This window comes from Schistocerca cancellata, chromosome 5 (genome assembly GCF_023864275.1).
Source record: "Schistocerca cancellata isolate TAMUIC-IGC-003103 chromosome 5, iqSchCanc2.1, whole genome shotgun sequence".
In the NCBI taxonomy this organism is placed as follows: Eukaryota; Metazoa; Arthropoda; class Insecta; order Orthoptera; family Acrididae; genus Schistocerca; species Schistocerca cancellata.
In genome coordinates, this window is record NC_064630.1 from 838,978,693 (window position 1) to 839,001,748 (window position 23,056).

Consider the following 23,056-nt stretch of genomic DNA (forward strand, 5'->3'; position numbering starts at 1 on the left):
ACTTTTGGGGGTTAACACCACTTTTGGGGGTTAACCAAAGAGCTGTCTTCCATTTGGGAGATCCCAAGGTTGATGGCACTGTGAAGCAGCTGCCGAAAGGATGAAACACTGTATGGTCTCATCAGTGTTGTCGTCTGGTGGAGCAATTTCGATGGCAGCCAGGAACATACATCCCAATCTGCATCAGTAAAGACACATATGGCAGCAGTAAAGACGCATCTGCGAGGGCGTTCAGGTGAGGGACACCAGAGAAAAGATAAGACAATCGGAAAAGATTGCTGTCTTACAAATTGTCATGAACTCCCTATTGAACGAAGAGGAGTAACCCAGGCTACAGATGGAAAGATCAGTCACTGGCACAGTGTTGAGTACCGCACTAAAGTGTCTGGGGCCTCCAGAATTTAGAAGGCAACAGGTCTTCAACAGTCCTGACCTAGTCAGTAACTGCAGTACCATCTCACAGAGGTTAAGAGGGTTATAGGCATTAAAATCCCAAGGAGAAGCAAGAGGGGGGGGGGGGGGCTGTTTAAGGAGGGCAAGAAGAGCAGGAAGCATAGGAAGCCGGTAGGGGGTGAGAAAGATTGCAGATCATTACTACAGAGTCTAAATGGACCCGAACAACCACCGCTTCCAGCGCTGTTTGAAGAGGAACCCAGATACAAACAATACCAACAGACATCACCAGATACTCTGGCAGAAGGCTTGGAAACACTGAAGAGTTAATGAGTGAGTATCCACAAAAAGAGATTCCTGCAATACAATACAAGCTACAGAGTAGAGAGGAAGAAGAGACTGCAATTCTGGAAGGTGGCAAGGCCATTACAGTTCCGAGTGTAGTACAAGAGACTGGATGGACGTCGAATGGTCCAGAATCAGTCATTGTGCCAAATTAGAGTACATCACCAGTAACTACAGAGTGACATCAATGAGTGCAAGATCGGACCCCGATTGAGAGCATGGCAGGCCTCGTCCCGAGACATACGCATCTTCTTCATATCCTTCTCCTCCTCCGCATCCTCAAGGTAAGAGGAAGTGTGTCAGCAAGAAAGCAAGTCACATCAGTATCAAGATCCGAAAGAGAACAAGTAGCCTTCAGGACCACAGAGCACAAGTCCCGCACCTAACTTGAAGTAATAGGTTTCCTGTCCTGGAGACGCTGGGAGGGAAGCTGCTACAGGAAGCCCCATCCCCAGTGTGTGCCAGAGGATGGGGGTTTCTTCTCTGGCCGAGGAGAAGGTGTGACTCCACGAGGGGAAGGAATGGGAAATGCCAGGGAGTAGGAGAGGGAAGGGGATCAGGTTGGAGATGAGGAGGGGAAGGAATGGGAAATGCCAGGGAGTAGGAGAGGGAAGGGGATCAGGTTGGAGATGAGGAGGAAAGAGGAAGAGGAAAGGACCGAAGAGAAGGATAGGTAGACACTAAAGATACTGGGTAAAGATGGTCAAATTTCTATGAGCCTCAAAGTAGGAGAGTAAAGAGTTTTGATTTCCTGAATCTTCCTTTCCTTTTTATAGATGGGGCAGTCCAGCAAGTGAGGGGAATGTGGGCCAGAACAATTTACACACTTTGGTGGTGGGGTGCAAGGACACCCCACATGGACAGGGTGGCTGCAGTCACTGCAAATAGGATTCACCTCTTCACAATGTGACCAAAACAGAGATACCAGAAACAGCACACGGGAGGTGGGATATACAGCTTCACATCACAACAGTAAACCATAATTTCGTCTTTTTCCAGAAGGATGTCCCCCTCAAAAGCCAGGATGAAAACACCAGTATCAATGCGATTGTCCTTAAGACGCCTCTGGACTCACCACACAAAATGAATGCTGCCAGATTTCCTCATCTGATTGTAGGAGGAGGTTCCTACGGGAGATAATGGCTTTAGTCATTTTAATGAGTGGTGAGGAGGGATGCTTACTGAGATGTCTCCTAAGCACTCGCAAGCACGACAAGAAACCAAATGACTGGCAGAAGAGATTTTCATCAGTACGGAAACAGTTTGCATCTTACTAAGTGAGTGAACTTCACCAAACTTATCTGCAATATGTTTTACAAAAAAGAGCGGTTTGTTAGCAATGAAATTCTCCTCATCTGTTCTGGAACAAACCAAGTAATAGGGAGTGGCGGGCGTGACCCCCCTTGCAGGGTGTGGACAGAAAGGGGAAGACCAAGGAAGCAAAAAGTAGGAGTAGAGAGAAAACTGATCCTGTCTGAAAAGACGAACACAGAACAGGTGTCAAAAGTACGGAGCTGAACAAGCTTCATGTGCAGAGCATTAGTCCTGGTACCACTCACTCCAATCAGGAGCTCACACTGTGGGTGCCAACCAGCCGCGGCAAGCAACACCTAGCACAGTGATCGTAGCCAGGAGTTCTGTAGCTGAAAAAAGACGTGACCATTCCTAGGCATACACAAGGTGGTGTCAGCTCAGGTGTTAGAATTGTGATCCTCGTGTTGTCATTTGGATCATCCACACGAGTACATAATAGCCAGACCACACGGAATGGCTACAGACGGTGACGACCTAGTGGGGAAGTAAAGGGGGCAGGAGGGGGGAGCAGAGGAACCCACGCTGGCAGTGGTAAGGGGAGTTCTTCCCCACGTGGCTCTCACTACGGAAACAATTTAGAAATGGAGGTCAAACCCCAAAGCAGGGGGAGTGAGGTGGGATTTTTTTTCCATGAAGTTTCCCCTTTTATCAATAATATGCTGTTCAAATTTGACCTCATTCTGAGCAGTGGCCCTCTTTCTACAGTGTTTTGAAACTGAGAGTTTAATTGAATTTAATTATGAACACCCTGTATTTTTTTACAACCGTGGATACAGAGATGCTATTTGAGCAGAATGTTGATTCACAATAAATATGTGTAAATGTATCCAGAAATTTCAACAGAATATTTACTATCCATCAGTATAAAAAGGATTTCTTCCAATGATTAACAGTTTCTATTTACTCATATCTCTGTTTAGATGTTCCACTGGGACAGAAGTTGGTCCATTCAATAAATGTATTTTATGGCACGGTATGTCTCCAGATTGTTGAATACTGATACACACTCACCTCAATCCATTCCGAGCTTGCAGCACCTGAACCTTGTTTGTTGAGGAGCAGTTCAATCATTCCTTGAACTTCAGTCCTTGACAGCTCTGCTTTACGTAACAATGACATCAGAAGACTAACATTTACAGTTTCATTTTCCCCATCTGCAACAAACCAGTGTTGTAAGGAAAAAATGCAAATGAATACAGTTTCAACAACTTTCTACGAAGAAAAATGTTTCATCAATCTGATTGCATAAAAGAGTGCACGGACACACAGGAAAGGTGGGCGGGGGAAGGGGAGGGGAAGGAGGAGGGGGAACGGGAGAAGGGAGTGCTGAAAAATATGGCTGAACAACACAAAGTAAAAAATTAGATATTATTCTAGTGCATACTCTTAAATAACATAACTGAGCAGACCGTAGAACCATTTGTGCCTTCATCTTCGAATGATTCAGTGAAGCTTCAAGAAACATTCCAAGTGACAAGAAAGACAGCACATGTAGATACTGCTGTGCATTTGGGATGATAATGCAAAATAAGTGTAGTTCCAGAACCTATGGATTACATTCATACAACATAGGAGATAATAAACCATCATGAATCAGTTCTGAAATTCCTTTATGGAGCAATATATTTGTAACCATGGCAGCAGAAACGTAATTTACATTCTCACTGTGTCTTTCCTTATCAGATAAGTCTGTCACAATTTTTGTAGTAATGCTTTCTATCTTTTCTCCCATGAGGAATTCATACCTTGCAATACAAGGAGGGGGAAGACGTCCATGATGGATTTTATAAACTGACTGTGCAGTCCCCTATACAAAGCAAAAACTCAAGTGCAGTGACTGAGGCAGTGGATTGTATCAAGTTACAAGTCACATTTGTTTTAAGCTAACAAATATGTGATGGGCATGTCAAATGAGCACTACATAAAACCGAATCTACGTTCATAATTAATTGCTTGATGTGGTGAAGTTCTGGAAGTGGATTTGCAGTTTTGTGTCAGCAGAAGTGCACAACACATGTCTCTGCAACGAAAAACTAGAAGCCATGGGTGTGGTTTTCCTGACACCTTGCAGCTGGCATTTAGCAACATTTTTGCTTGAAACGAGGTAGTACATACAAACGTCATCAACATACAGCGACAGTGAGACAATAGGCACCACAGACTTTACAACTCATTACCTGCTATCAAAACAAGGGTCATTATCAGCACAGAACCCTGTGCAACTCCATTCTCTACATATTTGGACAGCACTACACGAAGTCCCAACTCGGACACAAAACAATGAAATAGAAAATTCTGGATAAAAATTGGGAAGGGGTGTCGAATACCACTTGTACTCAGTAGTAAGGGTGTGTTAATACCATGAGATGTTACAGGTCTTCTTTAAGTAATAGAATAGTGGTGAAGTGATGGCAACAGGCAAAAGCTATCCTTATAGCAGACTACTGCCTGGACAGCAACAAAATCCCTACATTATCAGAGTGCCAGAAAATATTTCTCTCTCTGTTTCACAGTTTATGCTAATCCCATTTTATGGGTTCAAACATGACAAGCACTTGTCATTCCTGGATTTAGTAGTATGTACAATAAAGAGTGATAGATAGGCTTTCAGATAGTACTTCTTTACAGATAACTGCATCGTCTGCAAGAATCCTAAGGTTGCTATTAATATTGCCTGCAGAGTCATTAATATACAACAAGAACAGCACGGTACCCAACACACTCCCATAGGATACATCAGAAGTTACTTCTACATTTGTCGATGACTCTCCACCCAAGATAACAAGCTGCATCCTCCCTCCCACGCAATCCTCAGATCTGTCATATAGTTTGTCTTTTGGTAATAAGTGTAGGTGTGGTACTGAGTCAATTGCTTTTCAGAAATCAAGAAATTCTGCATCTACTTGACTGTCTCAATTAATGGCTTTCACGATGTCGGGAGAGAAAAATGAGAGCTTCACATGATCTATGTTTTCAGAATCCATGCTGGTTGACATGGAGGAGGTCATTCTGCCCGAGATACCTCATTAGGTTTGAGCTCAGGATATGTTTTGAGATTACACAACAAATTGATGTCAAGAATACTGGATGGCTGTTTTGTGGATCGCTTCTGCTACCTTTCTTGTAGACAGGTGTGACCTGCACTTTCTTCCAACTACTCGGCTTAGCCTTTTGTTTGAGGGATCTACACTACATTACAATTAAGAAGGGGAGCTAACTCAGCAACAAATTGGGAATAGAATTTGACAGGGATTCTGTCAGGCCCCAGAGATTTGCTCAGTTTCAGTGAATTTCAGCTGTTTCTCAATGCCATTGACACAATATCTATTTCACTCATCATTTGAGTGGTACAAGAATTAAATTGGGGCAATACTCTTCAGTGTTCCTTCGTAAAGGAACATTTGAAAACAGTTCAGCATTTCTGTTTTCCCTATGCTAGTTTCACTTTCAATTCCTGCCTTATCCACGAGTGACTGGACACTAACTTTGGTGCCACTAACAGTCTAAACATACGAGCAGAATTTCTTTGTGTTTTTGTGAAAGATCATTTGACAATATTCTGTTACATTAGTCATTTAAGGCTTCATGTATTGCTCTCCTGACTGCCAAACATGTTCCATTCAGCATCTACCTACAGGCTTAAAGTTTGTTTTATACCTATTATACAGTACTCTCTGTTTCTTTAGGAGAACCACCCTATATATGTATCCAGTACACGATCAACTATTCTTTCGAACTTGAGCCGTAGTTCCTGTACTGATCCTGACCTGAGCTGAAAGTGTCAACTTCCTCATTAAAATATAATACTACTGTTTCTCTGTCTAGCTTGCTGAACATATAATCTTTCTACTTGTTTTAAATGTGCTTTGTGTTCTGGTATTCATTGTTGGTGTAACTGCTTCATCGTCACTGACACCAGTTTCGAAGTAGACTTCCTCAGAGAGGTCAGATCTGTTAGTTACCATTAGATCTAATATTTCCACCATGAGTGGGTTCTCAGTAGTTTTCATAGAAGGCATTTAGTAATGTTTCACACGACATCTTATCACAGACACCACTAACAAAACTGTAAATTTTGTCCATTATCTTTGATTATTGGTAAGCTTGTTTGGTTTCTTGATTATGCACGCGCGCGCGTGTGTGTGTGTGTGTGTGTGTGTGTGTGTGTGTGTGTGTGTGTGTGTGTGTGTGTGTGTGTGTCCTAAATGTATGGGGCATCTTCATCTTCAGAAAGTAAGTGTATTGTACTTCAACCATAATGGGCTGTGGTTTTTGGTTCTTTCAGGGTTGGCTACAATGAGTGGTAGAGGGGGATCCTCTAACCAGACTGAGCATTGCAGAAACATGGTAGTACATAAACTAATATTTTATGTGTGTATATGCAGGGAAGACGTTGGTAAGAAATCTTGCCAAGAGTTCTGTGTCCACTTCTCGCTCATGGAAGTTTAATTTTTTCACAGATCATTATTATTTATAATGTAGGTATTATGAACAGAATGACTGTGTTTAAGTGATGTAGAGCGTGTACTGGAGGCACGACAAATGTTCATGACAAACGGGGGAGTGGAAGACCTTCCATTTTGGCAAAGAAAATTAGTGCAAAGATACTGAGAAAACTGTTTGTCAAGACAGTGGACGAAGGTTGAAAGTGGATGAAATTTATGTGATGTTTCCACAACTCTCCAGAACACACTTATATGATACACACTGGGATATCCGAAACTGTGCATAAGATGGGTCCCAAAACAGTTGATGCATCAGCATAAGAAAAATTGCACTGGTGAGTTACTTGAGTGACGTTCATTGGAGGGTGAGGATTTTCTGAGCCCTTCTGTGAGTGGAGATGAAATTTGAGTAGCTCATTAGATGCTCGAGACAAAAAGATGGTAATCACAGTGGCATCACACCAATTCCCCAACTGCCAAAAAATTCGAAACCACAATTTCAGGGAAAAAAATCATGGCTTCTTTGTTTTGGGACCGAAAAGGCATAATTTTTGTCAAATTTCTGCCACAGAGAACATTGCCATGCACAACGATACTGTGGGACCCTAAAACAAATCTCTAAAGAAGCTTTAAAAATAAAAGGTGGAATCCTGATGAGAGTACTAGTTACAGGACACAACACCCATCCTCACACAGATTTAGCAACTGAGGCACTTTTTTACTCGTTTGGTTGGGATATTTTGAACCACTCTCTGTATTCACTTGACTTGGCCTCATCAGATTATAATAGTTTCACCTCCTGGAAGGAACATATGAATGGACTTAAATTTTCAACAGATGAACAGGTGCAAAAAATTATTGTGAAGTGGGGGAAGGAGCTAGTGGAAGAGTTCTTTGAGGAGGGCATAAAGTAACTTGTGCCACAGCTTATCACATGCATTGGATAGGATTGCAAACACATGGTGAAAAGGTCAACAAATGTATCAACAAATCTTTCAATTTTTTTTCAGTGTACTTTTTCTAAAAAAGTGTAAAAATCTAGTACACTTACTTTCTGAACATGCCTCCTAACAGCCCACGCATAGTAATGGCTGCTGTTGTGACACTGCCTATATGTACAGCCTACATGCACCAATTTATTTTAGTTTATTTTTCTGGCTGGACAAATGGTGTCGAAGCACATTTTAGGAAGACATTGTTACATGGATAGTGACCATGAATTTTTACTATATTAGTATTTTTACCTTTATCACTTTTATAAGATTCTTGTGGAAAAATTTTCCATTATTAGGGCTTGCTTCTTTGAAATGTGTGAATTTTAGTGTGTTTGCTTTGTGAAAGGTTTTCGAGTCTACATTTTAGCTGTGATAAATAAGATATTACTATAAAACACAAAAATCAAATTTTATACTGTCGTACAAAAGCAAGAATCAGATACACAGATAAGAGCCAAATACAGGCAGCATATAAGATATTCTTGAGGAGAGTGAAGAGCTGTACTAGAGGAGATCTACTCAGAACTGAAAATATCTATGATGAGTCGATTGCACAGCCTATTAATGAGGAGCTAACTCAATGCTGAGGTAGGTGGAAATAACCTGTGAATACCAGTGGCATGAAAGACTAGCCAAGAAAGTCCTGAACTACAAACTGAAACGGAGGACAGACCTACGTCAACCTAGGAAACGAAGGATATATACCTGAGAAGACACAAGAGGTAGATGCTTAAGGTCCCACGGCCCCCAAAGCTGGCATTCAGTGGTCTTATTTCACAATACCTCTTCTGCTCGGTTATGTAAGCACAAGAATACTGATTCTAGAAATACGGGTACAGCTGTCGGATTTTTAGTGCCCCAGTCAGTTCCCACACCATGTAAATAGGCTACTGCTTTTGAGACGAGATTGGGTTGTCTGGCTCGTACTTGCTCTTTAATATATTGACAATGTGGACAAGATAATTGTGTGTAGAGTAAGACGAAATAAGAAGTATTAAATTGGGCACCGAATTATTAATTCCTTTCTTTAATCGACAATATGCAAATTTTATCTTTACAAGATGGAGAGCAATTCATAAATGGTTCTATATTTAATTTGCTCTCACTCTCACATTTAACGTAGCACAATTGCCTAGAATGCAATAACAACAATAACATTTACAGAATGTTTCAATCTATACCAATAGTAAATATGTAAACCTGTCTTATTTGTCTTATGAAGACCCTAATCTCCAAAACTGCTAGACAAATATTAGTGGAGTTTTTGCAGGTAACTTGGGCATAATTTGGGGCACACACAGACTTTAGTTCATCAGAATTGGATCACAGAGAAAAACAAGATATCACGATTTAAAGTTTTAAGAAAACTTTGTCTGCTTGCCCGCATTTCAACTTGGTACACACATCACTGTTTTACAAACAATCACTGTAAGTGTAAGAAACACGAAACTATGAAACTAGTGGGGGTGATGACACGGGAATGCTCACATTTTATTCACCTATATTTGAGAATGAGAGCACTTAGTAACTCGCAACAAACTTTCCACATAAATTTAAGCTTTTTCGAAACTTTTTCTTGTAAACTCCCCCGATATGACGATGCATCGGGCATGACATTTTAATTTACTTCTCCTTTGGTATACTGATAGTATTTGCAATGTATTTTGCAGATAGTAATGAATGTACCTGTATATCTACATATGATGCCAAAAACACTGAATGCGTGAAAAACTGCTGCATCACATTTAAATTTATTATTACTAGCCCGCCCAATCGATTTCGATTGCATTTGATACGAACATAGCTCGAACCTCGAGGAAGAAGACTGGCTACTTTACAAAGTAATGACTACAATGCTTACACAGTCTTCCACATGTTTATTCCATACTTCCGCACTATTTGTCACATAATGTACATGATGTATCATGTACAGCTACTATGCACACTACCCAGTACTTGAGAATGAGAGACTTGCGACAAACTTTACACACAATTTCAATTCTTGACGAAACTTTCTGTCACTGAGAAACCCCAAAATGATGAACGGAAAAAAGTTTACTGCTTACTACATTTCGCTGTTCATGCACTGTCCCATCAGGCAAGACGTTTAAGTTTATTGCTTCTTTGCTACTGACTCTATTCACAACACACTTAGCAGACAGTATTCACATATGCTGCTAAATGCACCAAAACTTGTATCACTGTACGAAACACAACCTTGTAACTAGTTAATTTGGTAACTGCTATGTTTACTCTACTTTTTATGGCAAAGGCTCTAATACACAATGAATAGCTGGTTACAAAGCATTGATTAATTCTGAATGTGAGGTAAGGAATGTGTGTCTACTCAATGGGAAGTTTTCTGAGATTTGCAAATCTACTAAACGTCTGAGCGCAGTTATGTTGCAGAAATGATTACTTTGAACTCGTTCCACAATGCACGAGATCTATTTGGTTATGATAAAACACCTTGGTACGCAATAATTGGCGTGGGTAAGATTTTTTAACATCTTTTTTCGAATCCTCCTCAAGAATTCACCAGTATTAATAAGAAAAACAGTACGCTCTCATTATTAAAGGTACTGAATGTCACTTGATCGTGCTGAGAAAATCGAAGCAGCTGATTTACTTACACGATTTGTGTCGATGCTCGGAAAACAGATATTCGATCGGGCTAGGAAAATTGATTCACGACTAACGCTTAAACATGGTAGTGAGGTTGGTTTCCGAAATTTGAATCTCTTCTTCTAAAAATGGCTCTGAGCACTATGGGACTTAACATCTGTGGTCATCAGTCCCCTAGAACTTAGAACTACTTAAACCTAACTAACCTAAGGACATCACACACATCCATGCCCGAGGCAGGATTCGAACCTGCGACCGTAGCGGTCGCGTGGTTCCGGACTGAGCACCTAGAACCGCTAACCGGTAAGTCTTGCTGCACTGTGCGGCATACCAATTCAACTTTTTTCCACGAGTAGGCCCACTGTATTTATCTATTACAAACCGATGTTTGACTTTTTAGACAGGTCATCGTCAGCTATCAGCGGACAAAAGGCTAGTACTCGAGGAAACGAAACACTGGATACCGAGGATATTAATAAGTAATACGAATGAAGTGTACGGTACAAACGTGGAGCAAGAAAACTCGAATGGCGAAACCGTTTGCCCCAGACACGGCAGTCAAATCAGGCAGCTGACACCGTCACTATCAACACATCCGTCTCCATGTCACGCGCTTATCACGATCGCATGATTAATTAAACTTTGAAATAACGGCTTCCGTTACACATCCCAAATGGCCTCGTTGCTCGCTTGTGATTCACGAAAATCTATTTAGTGACAGATGTGAGCAACGATTTGTTGCTCCAGAATCAAAGGAATAGCACAAAGTTCGTCAGTCACGAGTCATGACGCATTCCGCTGGAGTGCAAGTAACTGGCGGAGCGGAATGAGTATCGCGCCAGTCACGTTTATGGCGGCCATTGCTGTCGAAATATTCGACAGCTATTATGAAGTCACTAGCCATTACTTGTGGAGCTTTCCTTTGCGATGTGATAGACCCCCAACCTGGACCGAGCAATATATCACATTACTCGATAACCCAACAAAAGGGGTCTTTATTGGCCGGGGAGTTTAAAAGTCGCACTGCAATTGTCTGTGTGGCGACGACGGGGTGCTCTCCCGAGGCTACGCTCTAGGCGCTGGAGGCTAGGCCCTGTTCAGAAACCCGACACTCTGCACCCTCATCCAATTACAGAACAACACTCGAGCTCTCCGACATTCCATCTGCCTCATCATTTTACGCAGAAGCGTCACACTACTTGGTGACGACAGCTGATATTACGACGATTTGTAACTTTCTTACACGTTTTGAAATTCTGAAGGTAACGGAGATAAAATGCTTCAACCTTTTACAAAAACTACATTGCAGTTATAAAAAGGAAGGGAGGATGATTAGGGTTTACCGTCCTGTCTAAATAGAGATTATTAAAAGGAACATAAGCTCGTATTCTTTCAAAGATGGGGAACGAAATTTGCCGTGCCCTTCAAAGGAACCATCGTGGCATTTCGGTTTAGAAGATTGCACGGAAAACTAAAATCGGGATGGTGAGACTCGGATCTGAATCACCGTCCTCCAGAACGCGAGTCCAATGTGCTAACCACTGAGCCAACTCGGTCGGTACAGTTATGGGGTGGTGGATTACGAAAGGGACGCTGTGACTGGGGAGGAAGAGAGACAGGGTTGTAGCCTATCTCAAATGTTATTCAATCTGTACATTGAGGAAGCAGTAAAGGAAACTAACGAGAAATTTGGAGAAAGGATTAAGGATAAAAAAGAAGAAATAAAAAGTTCGCTTTGCCGATGACATTTCAACTGTCTGAGGTGTCAAGTCACTCTAAGAGCAGATGGACGGCATGGACAGTGGATTGGAAAGAGGTCATAAGACGAACATCGACAAAAGCGAAACAAGGATAATGAAATGTAGTCGAATTAAATCACGCGATGCTGAGATAATTAGATGAGGACATGAGACCCGAAGTAATAAAGTTATTTGGATAAAAAACTGACGATGACCGAAGAACGGAGGATCTGATATACAAGGAGAGCTTTTCTGAAAAAAGTGAAATCTGTTAACACGTAACATAAATTTACGTGTTAGGACCCCTTTTCTCAAAGCGTTTGTCTGGAGTGCAGTCTTTTATGGACGTGAAATATGGACTACACACAGTTACGACGAGAAGACAATAGAAGCTTTTGAAATATTGTGCTACTGAAGAATGCTAAAGATCAGACGAGTAGATCGAAAAATTAGTAAGGTGGTACTGGATCGAATTTAAGAGAACAGAACCTTATGGCACAATTTGACTAAAAGACTGACACGACATCCTGGAGTACGAATGAATCGTCAGCTTGGTAACGGAGGGAAGCGTACTGTAGACGCATACGGTACGCAGGTTCAAATGGATGCAGGTTGCACTGGTTATTTAAGAGGTTTTAGAGGCTTGTGCAGAATCAGGTAGCGGGCAGAGCTAAATCAAACCAGTCTTTGGAGTAAAGATGAGAACCAGCCAAGTATATTTTTGCCCTACTTTGCCATGTTTGTAGAATCTGCTTTACCAGAGAAACATCTGCACGCTGAATTTCAAAACTTCCCATCTGCTGTAACTACTATCTCGGGAAGCGTCCTGTCATCGTGTAACCCACGCTGCCTCTCAAAATCATCTCTAGGAATGAAAGACGCACTTTAGAAAATATGCTTTTCTACCAAATCTACAACCGACTCGAAACTGTCAACAGAAAAACAGCCAGCAAATGCAGCGTTTTCGTTGTGGGCTACTCTTTTCGAATCTCAACGAGTTTTTAATATCCGCACTTCGCCCAGGTTTTACATTCATATGCATGTATCGGAGCTGAAGAACAAATCTAGACAGACGGAAAAAAGTTTCAACACCAAGGAGGAGTTGTGCGATAAACAAAAGTTGGTAAGCGTACTTCTACACCTGAAAGACTGTACCTATTCAAGTTTCGTGCCAGTTGCAGAGTGGATCTAGTAGCGCCACTATGGGGATCAGTTATGCTTTAAATACACGCTGTCACGGTCGTCAACGTTGGTTACCCTTGAGACTGGACGTGGTTTGTTCTGATAGTCAATAATGCCTTTAAGGCGACAAAGACGCCATTATCGGCGTCTCACTAAGTTTGAACGATGTCGTGTAATAGGGATTCGAGAAGCTGATATTGCAGAAAGACTTGACAGGAATGTGGCCACTGGTTATTTTTGTCTACCTCATGCACATAAATAACACGACAGAATATAATTCACGAAGTACCAACATCAAATGCCTATTAGGCCCACTACAAGCAAAAAGTTTTATGTTAGGAAATAGTTTCACATCTCATTCACACCATCCGGATTCTCAAGCACGAGATCAAAAAGTAGTAGTACAAATTTGGAATTATTATATTCTTCTATATAATTTGTGTCCCCGTTTCTTCTCCTTCCTAGTTCTAACAAACAATGTTGTCGTCATTAATTCTGTAACTATTCCTGCCACTGTCAAAACTTAATTCTCCGGTTAACTTCACTAACACTGCCAGACTCGCCGGTTTAATTATTCCGCGATTATTCTCTGGTTAGCCGTTATTACGCGTTCGTATAACGCGTTTTCCCGTGCTATACCAAGAATTGAACTTCAGTGGCTGGTAACAGGGGACTTAGTAGTGTAGCGATCTGGCAAAAATTTTGTCAGTATTTCATTTTCTTAGCTACCTAAAGGATTACGTATTATCGTTCGTACCTTTTATCCGTTTATTTCCACTCTGGTAGCTTGACTCTATAATCGTTAATAATTGTAAAAACGCCGGTCTCTCGCACATCCAACAACATAAATAGCGATTGGTTCAGCCGCTCGGTTCTATACGGCTCCATTCGTATGGCCCAGTCCCCATTTGTCTGCAGGAAAGTTTTTGTTATTTCTAAATGGGATGGAAATTCCCCTGACAGAGACATCGCGTACATTATGCACAAAAAAATCAACTTATGATTCGCTCGGAAATCAACTTAGAATGTGTTCGAAAACTAACAGGGATGCATTTCAGAATCGTATGAAAAATCCATATACCAAGGTGCGCTGGATGCGATGCGCTTGCGCCACGTGAAACATGTTTTTTTTTTTCTTCGTCAAGTATATGAATAATTTGAGGCCTTCTGAAACTGCCCCCCCCCCCCCCCCCTCCTCTGGGCCTGACAGTCACCAGAAGACTGGGCTCCAGACGGCCACGTGCCAGTACCGAGAGGGAACATCGGCGTTATGGCTTTGGCGCATCGTACCGTATCTGCAGCGGCAATCTGAGCACTGACAATGAACTGTTATCAATCGGTTACATCAACGCCAGCTCCGACACAGACGCCTCGTTGCGTGCATTCCACTGAACACAAACCACCGCCATTTGCGATTTCACTGGTGTTCGAGCGAGAGCTCATTGGAGGGCAGGGTGGAGATCTAGTTCTGCCTCGGTGGCCATGACGGCCGTTTGTTGATTAGGAGGCCAGTTAAGAGCCTGCAACCAACCTGTCTGTGTGCCATACACACTGGACCTACACCTGGAGTTTAGTAAGGGTTACGATTTCGTATGACAGCAGGAGCAATCTCGTTATCCCATGGAACCTGACTGCAAACCTGTACGTCAATCAGGTGATCCGAGCTGTTGTGCTATCATTCACGAACAGCATTCCAAGGGGTGCTTTCCAACAGCATAACGCTCGCCCACATACCGCTGTTTTAACCCAGCACGGTCTACAAAGTGTTGACATGTAGCGCTGGCCTGCTCGATTATCAGATCTGTCTCCAACGGAGTACATACAGTATATCACAGGGCAACTTCAGCGTCACCCACAACCAGCATTAAACTGTCCAAATGGCTCTGAGCACTATGGGACTTAACTTCTGAGATCATCATTCCCCTAGAACTTATAACTACTTAAACCTAACTAACCTAAGGACATCACACACATCCATGCCCGAGGCAGGATTCGAACCTGCGACCGTAGCGGTCGCGCGGTTCCAGACTGTAGCGCCTAGAATCGCTCGGCCACCCCGGCCGGCAACTAGCATTAACTGTCCCTGTATAGACTGACCAAGTGCAACACTTATGGAACTGCCATCTGTACAACACAATGCATTCAACATTCTGGAGCTTTCCACCGGTTACACACATCCATGCCCGAGGCAGGATTCGAACCTGCGACCGTAGCGGTCGCGCGGTTCCAGACTGTAGCGCCTAGAATCGCTCGGCCACCCCGGCCGGCAACTAGCATTAACTGTCCCTGTATAGACTGACCAAGTGCAACACTTATGGAACTGCCATCTGTACAACACAATGCATTCAACATTCTGGAGCTTTCCACCGGTTATCAAGGTAGATCGGCATTTCACAGTTGCAATCGCTCATCTCGCGCTTACATTAAACTCTGATCTAGCGATGTTAATTACTTAAATTTGTTACTTAGACAAATGTAGTCAAGTTTCACTACAACTTTTTTTGTGTTGCGACTTTTCCTCTTTTATACTTTTAACAAGTATAACCTGTGGCAAATCTTGACATGCAGCACAAAGATCACGGTGTAGATCAAACAATACCAGACACAGAAAAATTAGGTTTTTGTAGTCAGTCACGCGAGACGTATACCTTCATGGTCCTCATTTAAAATGTGCGTTGTAGTAATGAATAAATTTTGAATTTCGAGGTATGAAGACTTGATTACACATCGCAATAAAATGAAACTATTAAACAGTTATTAATTACTAAAGTCTTCATATGCATACAACACGGTTACGTAATTTTTCAATCGAATGAAATCAAGCACACCCTTATGGGTTTGTGTCACTTTTTCAAATGAAGATGCATAAAATTTTGTTCTCTATGTTTAATACATTTTTGGGTCCAGCAAAGAGATAAATTCAAATTGATGCGATGCAATGATTCAAACCGTTCTTCAATTTGCGCAACTATATTGTCAAAAATATCGCAATAGACACACTTTCTTAATATGGATCTAAATTACAACGTTCCCGTTTAACGTGAGTTCCTGAGGTTCAATATTTATATTTACCTTTTGGTAACTTGAATCTTTTATTAACAATATAGATTATCTACGTGTCTCGACTGAAGGATATTTAAAAGTACGTCTGTGGAGTAAAGAATTCTTCTGAATGTCAATAATAAAAAGGTTGTATCAAGACTAGTCAGAAACTTAAAAAAATCTTTGAGCTGCAATTTGTGTTTCATTGTTGCAATTTGAACTTTCATCCAATATGTGTTGAAAGAATTCAACAAATGAGATTCAGTGAACTTTTGCTGTGTGAACCAAACGGGATGAAAATTCCACCATGGTGAGGCATTCTTTTCACTGTAAATTCATTTAGAACATGTATTCTTTTTTGAGGATTTACGGAAAAATGAATCCGAACCTGTTAATGTCTGGAGAAAAAAATTAGATTTAATTGTGGCTGAAACGATGAACAAAATAGAGCCTTTGGATATGGTTCTTTAACATCAGGTCTTGAGTCCACCAGAATGGCCATCCATAACAACCACATAGTCAAATGTTGGAGCAACTTAAGACTTAGATAAAATTCGTCAACAAATTTGACCACACACTGAAGGAACTCATTGGCTGATGTATCTGCACTTGCAGCAGTAGATGAGACGAATCTAAAGAACTTCCCAGTTTCAGAATTTGTGTACCTTAGAGTATTTGAGAGTCGCGAAGAATTAATTATATCTGATGTTTCGTCTGATACAAAAGGACCATTGTTCATTGTGTAATTCCTTCCTTAATTCTTCTGGAAGTACCTCACCGACAGCAAGTACGTCATTTTGAATTCTGTTTGAAATTCCGCAAAATACTGTGGAGGTCTCAAGATGATTACTTAGTGTTGCATTATACCCTTGTTGAGGGAATCTTGTCCCTCCTCATGTCCGCGAAACGGAAGCTCGTGAACAGCAATGACACATACAACGTCAATAAGCTCATCAGCACTCGTCTATTTTTTTGTAGCAGACTAATTATGATGTGTAATATTAGTGCATAACTATGTACTCTGCTGAATGTCTATATGCGTATTGCCGAAATCTATCAGTTACAGCAAGAAAAAAAAAAAAAAAAAGTGAGACTGCGATTTCTCGTGTTCCTCTAAGGCATTGTGTAAATTGGTAAAGTATTATATTCAGTGTTTGACGATAAATATCTTCCTTTTGCGAACAATGAACGTGACCAGCAAAACACTCTGACGTTTGGATCACCCTGCGAACCATTCTCTTTTAATATACTAAGACGTGTGGACATGTCTAACACTCTAATGCATTCTTTACTTTTGTTTTTGTGAGCTGCCTTGAGATAAGCAATTCTGGACAGCGTCTACCAGACTGCACAAATTCCATATTTTCGTTTAGGCTCTTTAACGAAACGGTCTTTGCAACAATCGCTTTATTACGCTCTCCGACTCCATCACACTGCAAACGGAGAATAAGTAGGATGTACTTGTTGATCGTATTGTAATCGCCAAATAACACAATGAAACAAAATAAACACTATACTTACATTATGCAGATACTTTAAGTCTGGAACAACCGAAAACCAGATATCTAGTTCATACTTCCATCTGAAACCAACTGGGCACCGGAAGACTAAAGCTTCTTCCCCGTGTCGCTGATCATCGTGCGTGCCTGTGGTGCCTGTGCTCCACCAGGCATCTGGCACGAATAGCGGTTCTCATATCAGCGGTAATAGTTGCAGTTTTTCCATTGCAGAAACGCTAATTACCGAAGGAACTATGTTTCCAGAAAACAAGCGAATGATTAATAGTAAAATTTGTGTTGTAAATAATAAATCTGCCGAGACTATTTGCAACATAACTGCCGGGAAAGCTTGAAGAGTCACAAAATTTGAGTTCTTTTTCACTTTTAATTTACAAAATTCGTATGGGTAAGCGGTGCTTACCTACCATAATCAGAACGCACGCCCTGCTCTTACACGCTTTTCCTCTACACTGATGTTAATACAAACTCATTTCGAGTCTCAGTTCATGTAAACATTTACTGTTTTGTGATTGAAGACGTTTCCCCCTCCAAATCAGTAGTCGAAAATTTTATTCGACAAAATAAACGCCTGTTATTCTGCCAAATACGACAGATTCCAATATAGGATGCGAAAGAACGCTAACTTCTAGACTGTTGACAACAAATCAGTAATTTTCATTTGTCACGCACACGGCTTCTGTAGTTTACTTTCGCCAGTAAACCTCATTACAGCTGACACACCATTAAGCGAAATAGTCTTTAATTCACTGTGTCTTGTTTTAGATGGTGTGGATGCCGTATTTACTGCGAAAGAGTCAAGCGAAATACGTCTGAACGTTTTTTGTCGCCTACCGTTGCTTTGGTGACTAAATCGTCCAATACTAAACAGTGTTTAAAAAAGTACTTTACAGTTTTAAAAATTCATATAAATTTATTGAAAGAAAATGTAGAGCTGGGTTTAGGGTTTTTTTTTTTTTTTTTACTTTAAACTGTAGTAGTTGTATGTGGCTTCCGTTGGTTATCCTGCACACATCCCATCGGGAGTCAATTTCTTTCCGAACTCGCTGTAGCATTGCAGGTGTAACTTGCTCAGTGGCGGAGTAAATACTTGCTCTAAGTTGAGATAACGAAGCCGGCGCAGGGGGTACAAACACGATGTCCTTGACGAATCCACATAAAAAAAAAATCGAGTGGTGTCAGGTCTGCGGAACGTGGGGGGCCATGCAATTGGCGAATCACGGCCAATCCTATGACCTGGAAAACGCTCACGCAGAAAATCCCGGACATCAGCCAGGTGCACCATCTTGCAAGAAGTAAACAATTCGTTCTTGGTCATCCTCATCGATACGTGGTATCAAAAACCGTTATAACATACCCCACTGGTGGTTATCTCATGGAAAAAGACGGGCCATACACTTTCTTCCTGCTCAATAGACAAAAAACGTTCAGTTTAGGGCTATCACGAACATATTGCAATATTTGAAATAGATTTTCACTGCCCCAAATCCTACAGTTGTGTGTGTTAAGCTTGCCACTTAAATGAAAAATCGACTCGTCAGAAAAGATGACTTTACCCAAGAAATGTTTAACTTCATGTAAAAGATTTAACATATCCACATGGAAGTTCTTGTGAGCAATTTTATCAGTGTCTCATCGATTGTACGATCGCCAATCAGCACGGTTTCAAATGCAAACGGTTTCTCAACACACGCCAACCGTCGTATGTGGGATTTGCAGTTCAAGAGATGCACGCCGGGTCGATTTCGTAGTGCTCTTGATAAAATGTTGTCTCACTGGCTCAAAGGCGTCATCAGATGTTCTTGGACGACCTGATTATTTCCCATGCCTTACAGAACACGCTGTTTCTACAAAACATTTATGCTACTAGGAGTATCTTCAACGCACTTGATACGGAAATTACGCTGAACTGTTGTGTCGACTTCGACTTTTCAAACGAAAACACACTGCTAGCACGCTCGTGTCCAGTGAAGGCAGCCATCTTTAACGCAACTGCCGTTAGCGCTCCTAACAGTACGATTCGGCTCTAGCGAACTACGTGAGACAGAACAGCTGACACTACAATCAACTATGCACGTACTACGAATTAATTTATATGAATTTTCAAAGTTGTCAAGTACTTTTTGAAACAATCTGTACTTCAGCGGGAAACAAGTGGTTCGGTGTCCACGCATAACAAGCACACGCTGAGATTTACAAATAACGTTGGAACATTTACTGCGGATACTCGTGGCATGTATGGAGACAATACTATATGACAAACATTGCACGGAATTTACAAGAAAAATGAATGAAAACGAAATTAAAATTTAATGGCCCTTCCTCGACGAAGAGACATAGATCGCAAGAGGAACAATCCTGGAATTCTGCTCACCTGGTTTAGGATTGATACCAAAGAGTCAAATCTGGATTGCTGGGCAGGGCTTCTGCCGAACTGACTCTAGAGCCTTAACCAACGACCTCTTTCTTCAGAACACGGGGCTACATTTAACGTTCAAAATGGTTCAAATGGCTCTGAGCACTATGGGACTTAACTGCTGAGGTCATCAGTCCCCTAGAACTTAGAAGTAATTAAACCTAACTAACCTAAGGACGTCACACACATCCATGCCCGGAGCAGGATTCGAAGCTGCGATTGTAGCGGACGCGCACTTGCAGACTGAAGTACATTTAATGTAAAGCTAATCAGTAATTCATCGAGCACAAATATTACGATACATTGTTCACGATCGTAATAATAATAAAAAATCTCATAAATGGATTTTTTTTCAACAGTGCTTTGAGCTTGTGAATTATCCTACATGTGCGAGCTTAAACCGTTACGTAATTTGCTGGCGTAAGAAACGTACTGGGCTCAAAGCTTAGGAAAACTGCTGAGTTTGTCTCCCCGCACGATAAGAAGCGACCTCCAAGAATTATATTCGTAAAGACAGGCGCTAATCAGCTAAAAAAGCTCGGCTGAACTGCAAACTCTTCAAAGTCTATGAAGTACACAAAACTGTTGAAAGGTTACTTTTTCTGCATTTCTTTCAGTTTTACCGCGTGCTCCACACAAGACTCGACTACTCGCGGCAAGAGAGTATGCGGCCCGGACGTTTTGTTCCTGCTCCTAGGTCTCGCCTGCCACGAGTGGCCGTTTTCCTTTGCATATCAGCGCCAAAATTACAAGTGTTTTCAGGTGCCAGATTGCAGAGTAGACAGCTCTGACTGGTGAAACTGACAAGGGAAGGCCACTACGTTTGGAACTTGGATTTACTGCTAACTTCGTACAATCGTAGTACTCCATGAGGACAACAAAATGTGTAAGCAGTAGCGCGTACTTCTCAGGCGTTATTGAGAAAATCGCAAGATAATTTCGGTCGTCAAATATATATCTGTACGTGGCCAATTTAACCATGTAGCGGCTGCAGCCGAGTGGTGCCGGCACGGTAGCTCAGCGTGTTCGGTCAGAGCGTTAGCTACCCTTTTTAATAAAAAACACTGAGCGAACGGATCATCGATCAAACTGAACGGCTGTCATCGACGTCCGCCCTGAACAAATTCAACGAACATTATTGAACAAAATTTTTTTAAAAAGAAGTGTTTGGCGTTGATGCCGCTGGATCGAGTTCCGTTCGTCAGTTTTTTAAATTTTCAACACATTCATTTTCTTTATTATTTATATTACAATTGATATAATGGGGAAAATACGTGTAATCGGATGAAATTTTATTAAAATTACAATGTTATTTGGCAGTCTGCTAATTTTTATTATCACAAATAATGTAATATTCATAACTATCGACTAGTAAACGACCAAATGCATACAGTCATACTGAAAATGTATGCTTGTCCGTGATTTGAGAAATCCCTTATACCTGGAAGGAGCCCGAAACGACTTGTTACCTCCAAGTCTTGACCAGCACAGACGGGTTTCGAAAGATGTACAATTAATCGTCGCTTTCGACATTACGAGTACAAGTTGCAGGATGGTATTTTTAATAAAAACATGGAAAACAAAGTTAAACGACACCAGCTCCATTGAATAAATGCTATGTTTCCGCATACGCAAGGTCTTTTGACGTTTTCTGTGGGAAAACAAACCTTGTTAACATTTTCAAAAACCTCTCTTTCAGACGATAGTTTAGAAACAAACCATGCATAACGCAGTATTTCCTTAAAAATCGGCGCTGATAATTGGTTATGCAGTATCAAGTGTATTTTAATAGCGTCTTCAGAGAAGCAATTTCTCTTTCTATTAAATACGAACAGTTTTGAAGAGACGGACAAGCAAACTTTTTTAGTATCACTTTATGCGTTTGGTCGTTTACTAGTCGATAGTTATGAATATTATATTATTTGTGATAATAAAAATTAGTAGACTGCCAAATAATATTGTAAATTTAATAAAATTCATCCGATTACATGTATTTTCCCATTATATCAATAATTGTAATATAAATAATAAAGAAAATGGCTGTGTCGAAAATAAAAAGAAAACTGACGAACGGAACTAGATCCAGCGGCTTGAACGCAAACTACTTAAAAAAAAATACATTTTATCCTAAATTGTTCACTGAATTTGTTCAGGGCGGACGTCCGATGACACCCATTCACTCTGTTTGTTCATCCGTTCGCTCAATTTATTTATTGGGAAGCTAACGCTCTGACCGAACACGCTGAGCTAACGTGCCGTCACCACTCGGCTGCAGTCGCTTCATGGTTAAAATGGCCACGCACAGATGTATATTCGACGACCAAAATTATTTTGCGATTTTCGCTGTAACGCTTGAGAAGTACGCGCTACTGCTTACTCATGGAGTACTACGAGTGTACGAAGTTGACAGTAAATCCGCGTTCCAAACGTCGGGGCCTCCCTTGTGAGATTACGAGAGCCCGTTCTCATTAGAAAAAAATCGATATGTAGTTCTCATTGCTTCTTTTTCTTTGTCCAGGTATTGTAAAACATAAAAATCTTTCTGCTTTTAGATATTTCGTCTCTAGTGGAAGAACACTAGTAGGCAAAATATCAGGCCAATCGAGTAAGCTTCGTAGTGCGTCACGAAAACAAAGCAAACTACAGATTAGGGAGTGAGTGCGGCGAAAATAGGTGAACTCTTTACACTAGCAGACGAAGGCCAGCACTATAACTGCACACTCCGCACAGTCAATTCATTATTGACGCCACCGGTCCACTTACGGCGTGGCAGGCAGATGCTTTACATGCAATCACACGACGCTCACCCACAAATACTAGTGTGGCAAGTAAGTCGCATTTATGAGAAATACCTGCGACACGCGCGCGCGCGCGCACACACACACACACACACACACACACACACACACACACACACACTATCTATCTATCTCGCTTAACGCAACAGGACAGGGAGTGTGGCTAATAAGAGTACACAATGTGGCTTGCAGGGTACAGCTGTAGACGCAGTGAACGAGGATCACGGAATGTGGAAGGACATACG

General features: G+C 41.3%; 1 protein-coding gene across 7 annotated transcripts in view; it reads right to left on the reverse strand.

The window, feature by feature from the left end:
* The window catches only part of LOC126187364 (kinectin), a 369,916-nt gene that overhangs the window by 235,888 nt on the left and 110,972 nt on the right, over positions 1 to 23,056 (reverse strand). For all 7 annotated transcript variants that reach the window (XM_049928406.1, XM_049928403.1, XM_049928402.1 and 4 more), the window contains one exon: positions 3,064 to 3,206. In XM_049928406.1, coding sequence (XP_049784363.1) covers positions 3,064 to 3,206 — 143 coding nt within the window. The remainder of the gene's footprint in view (positions 1 to 3,063; positions 3,207 to 23,056) is intronic.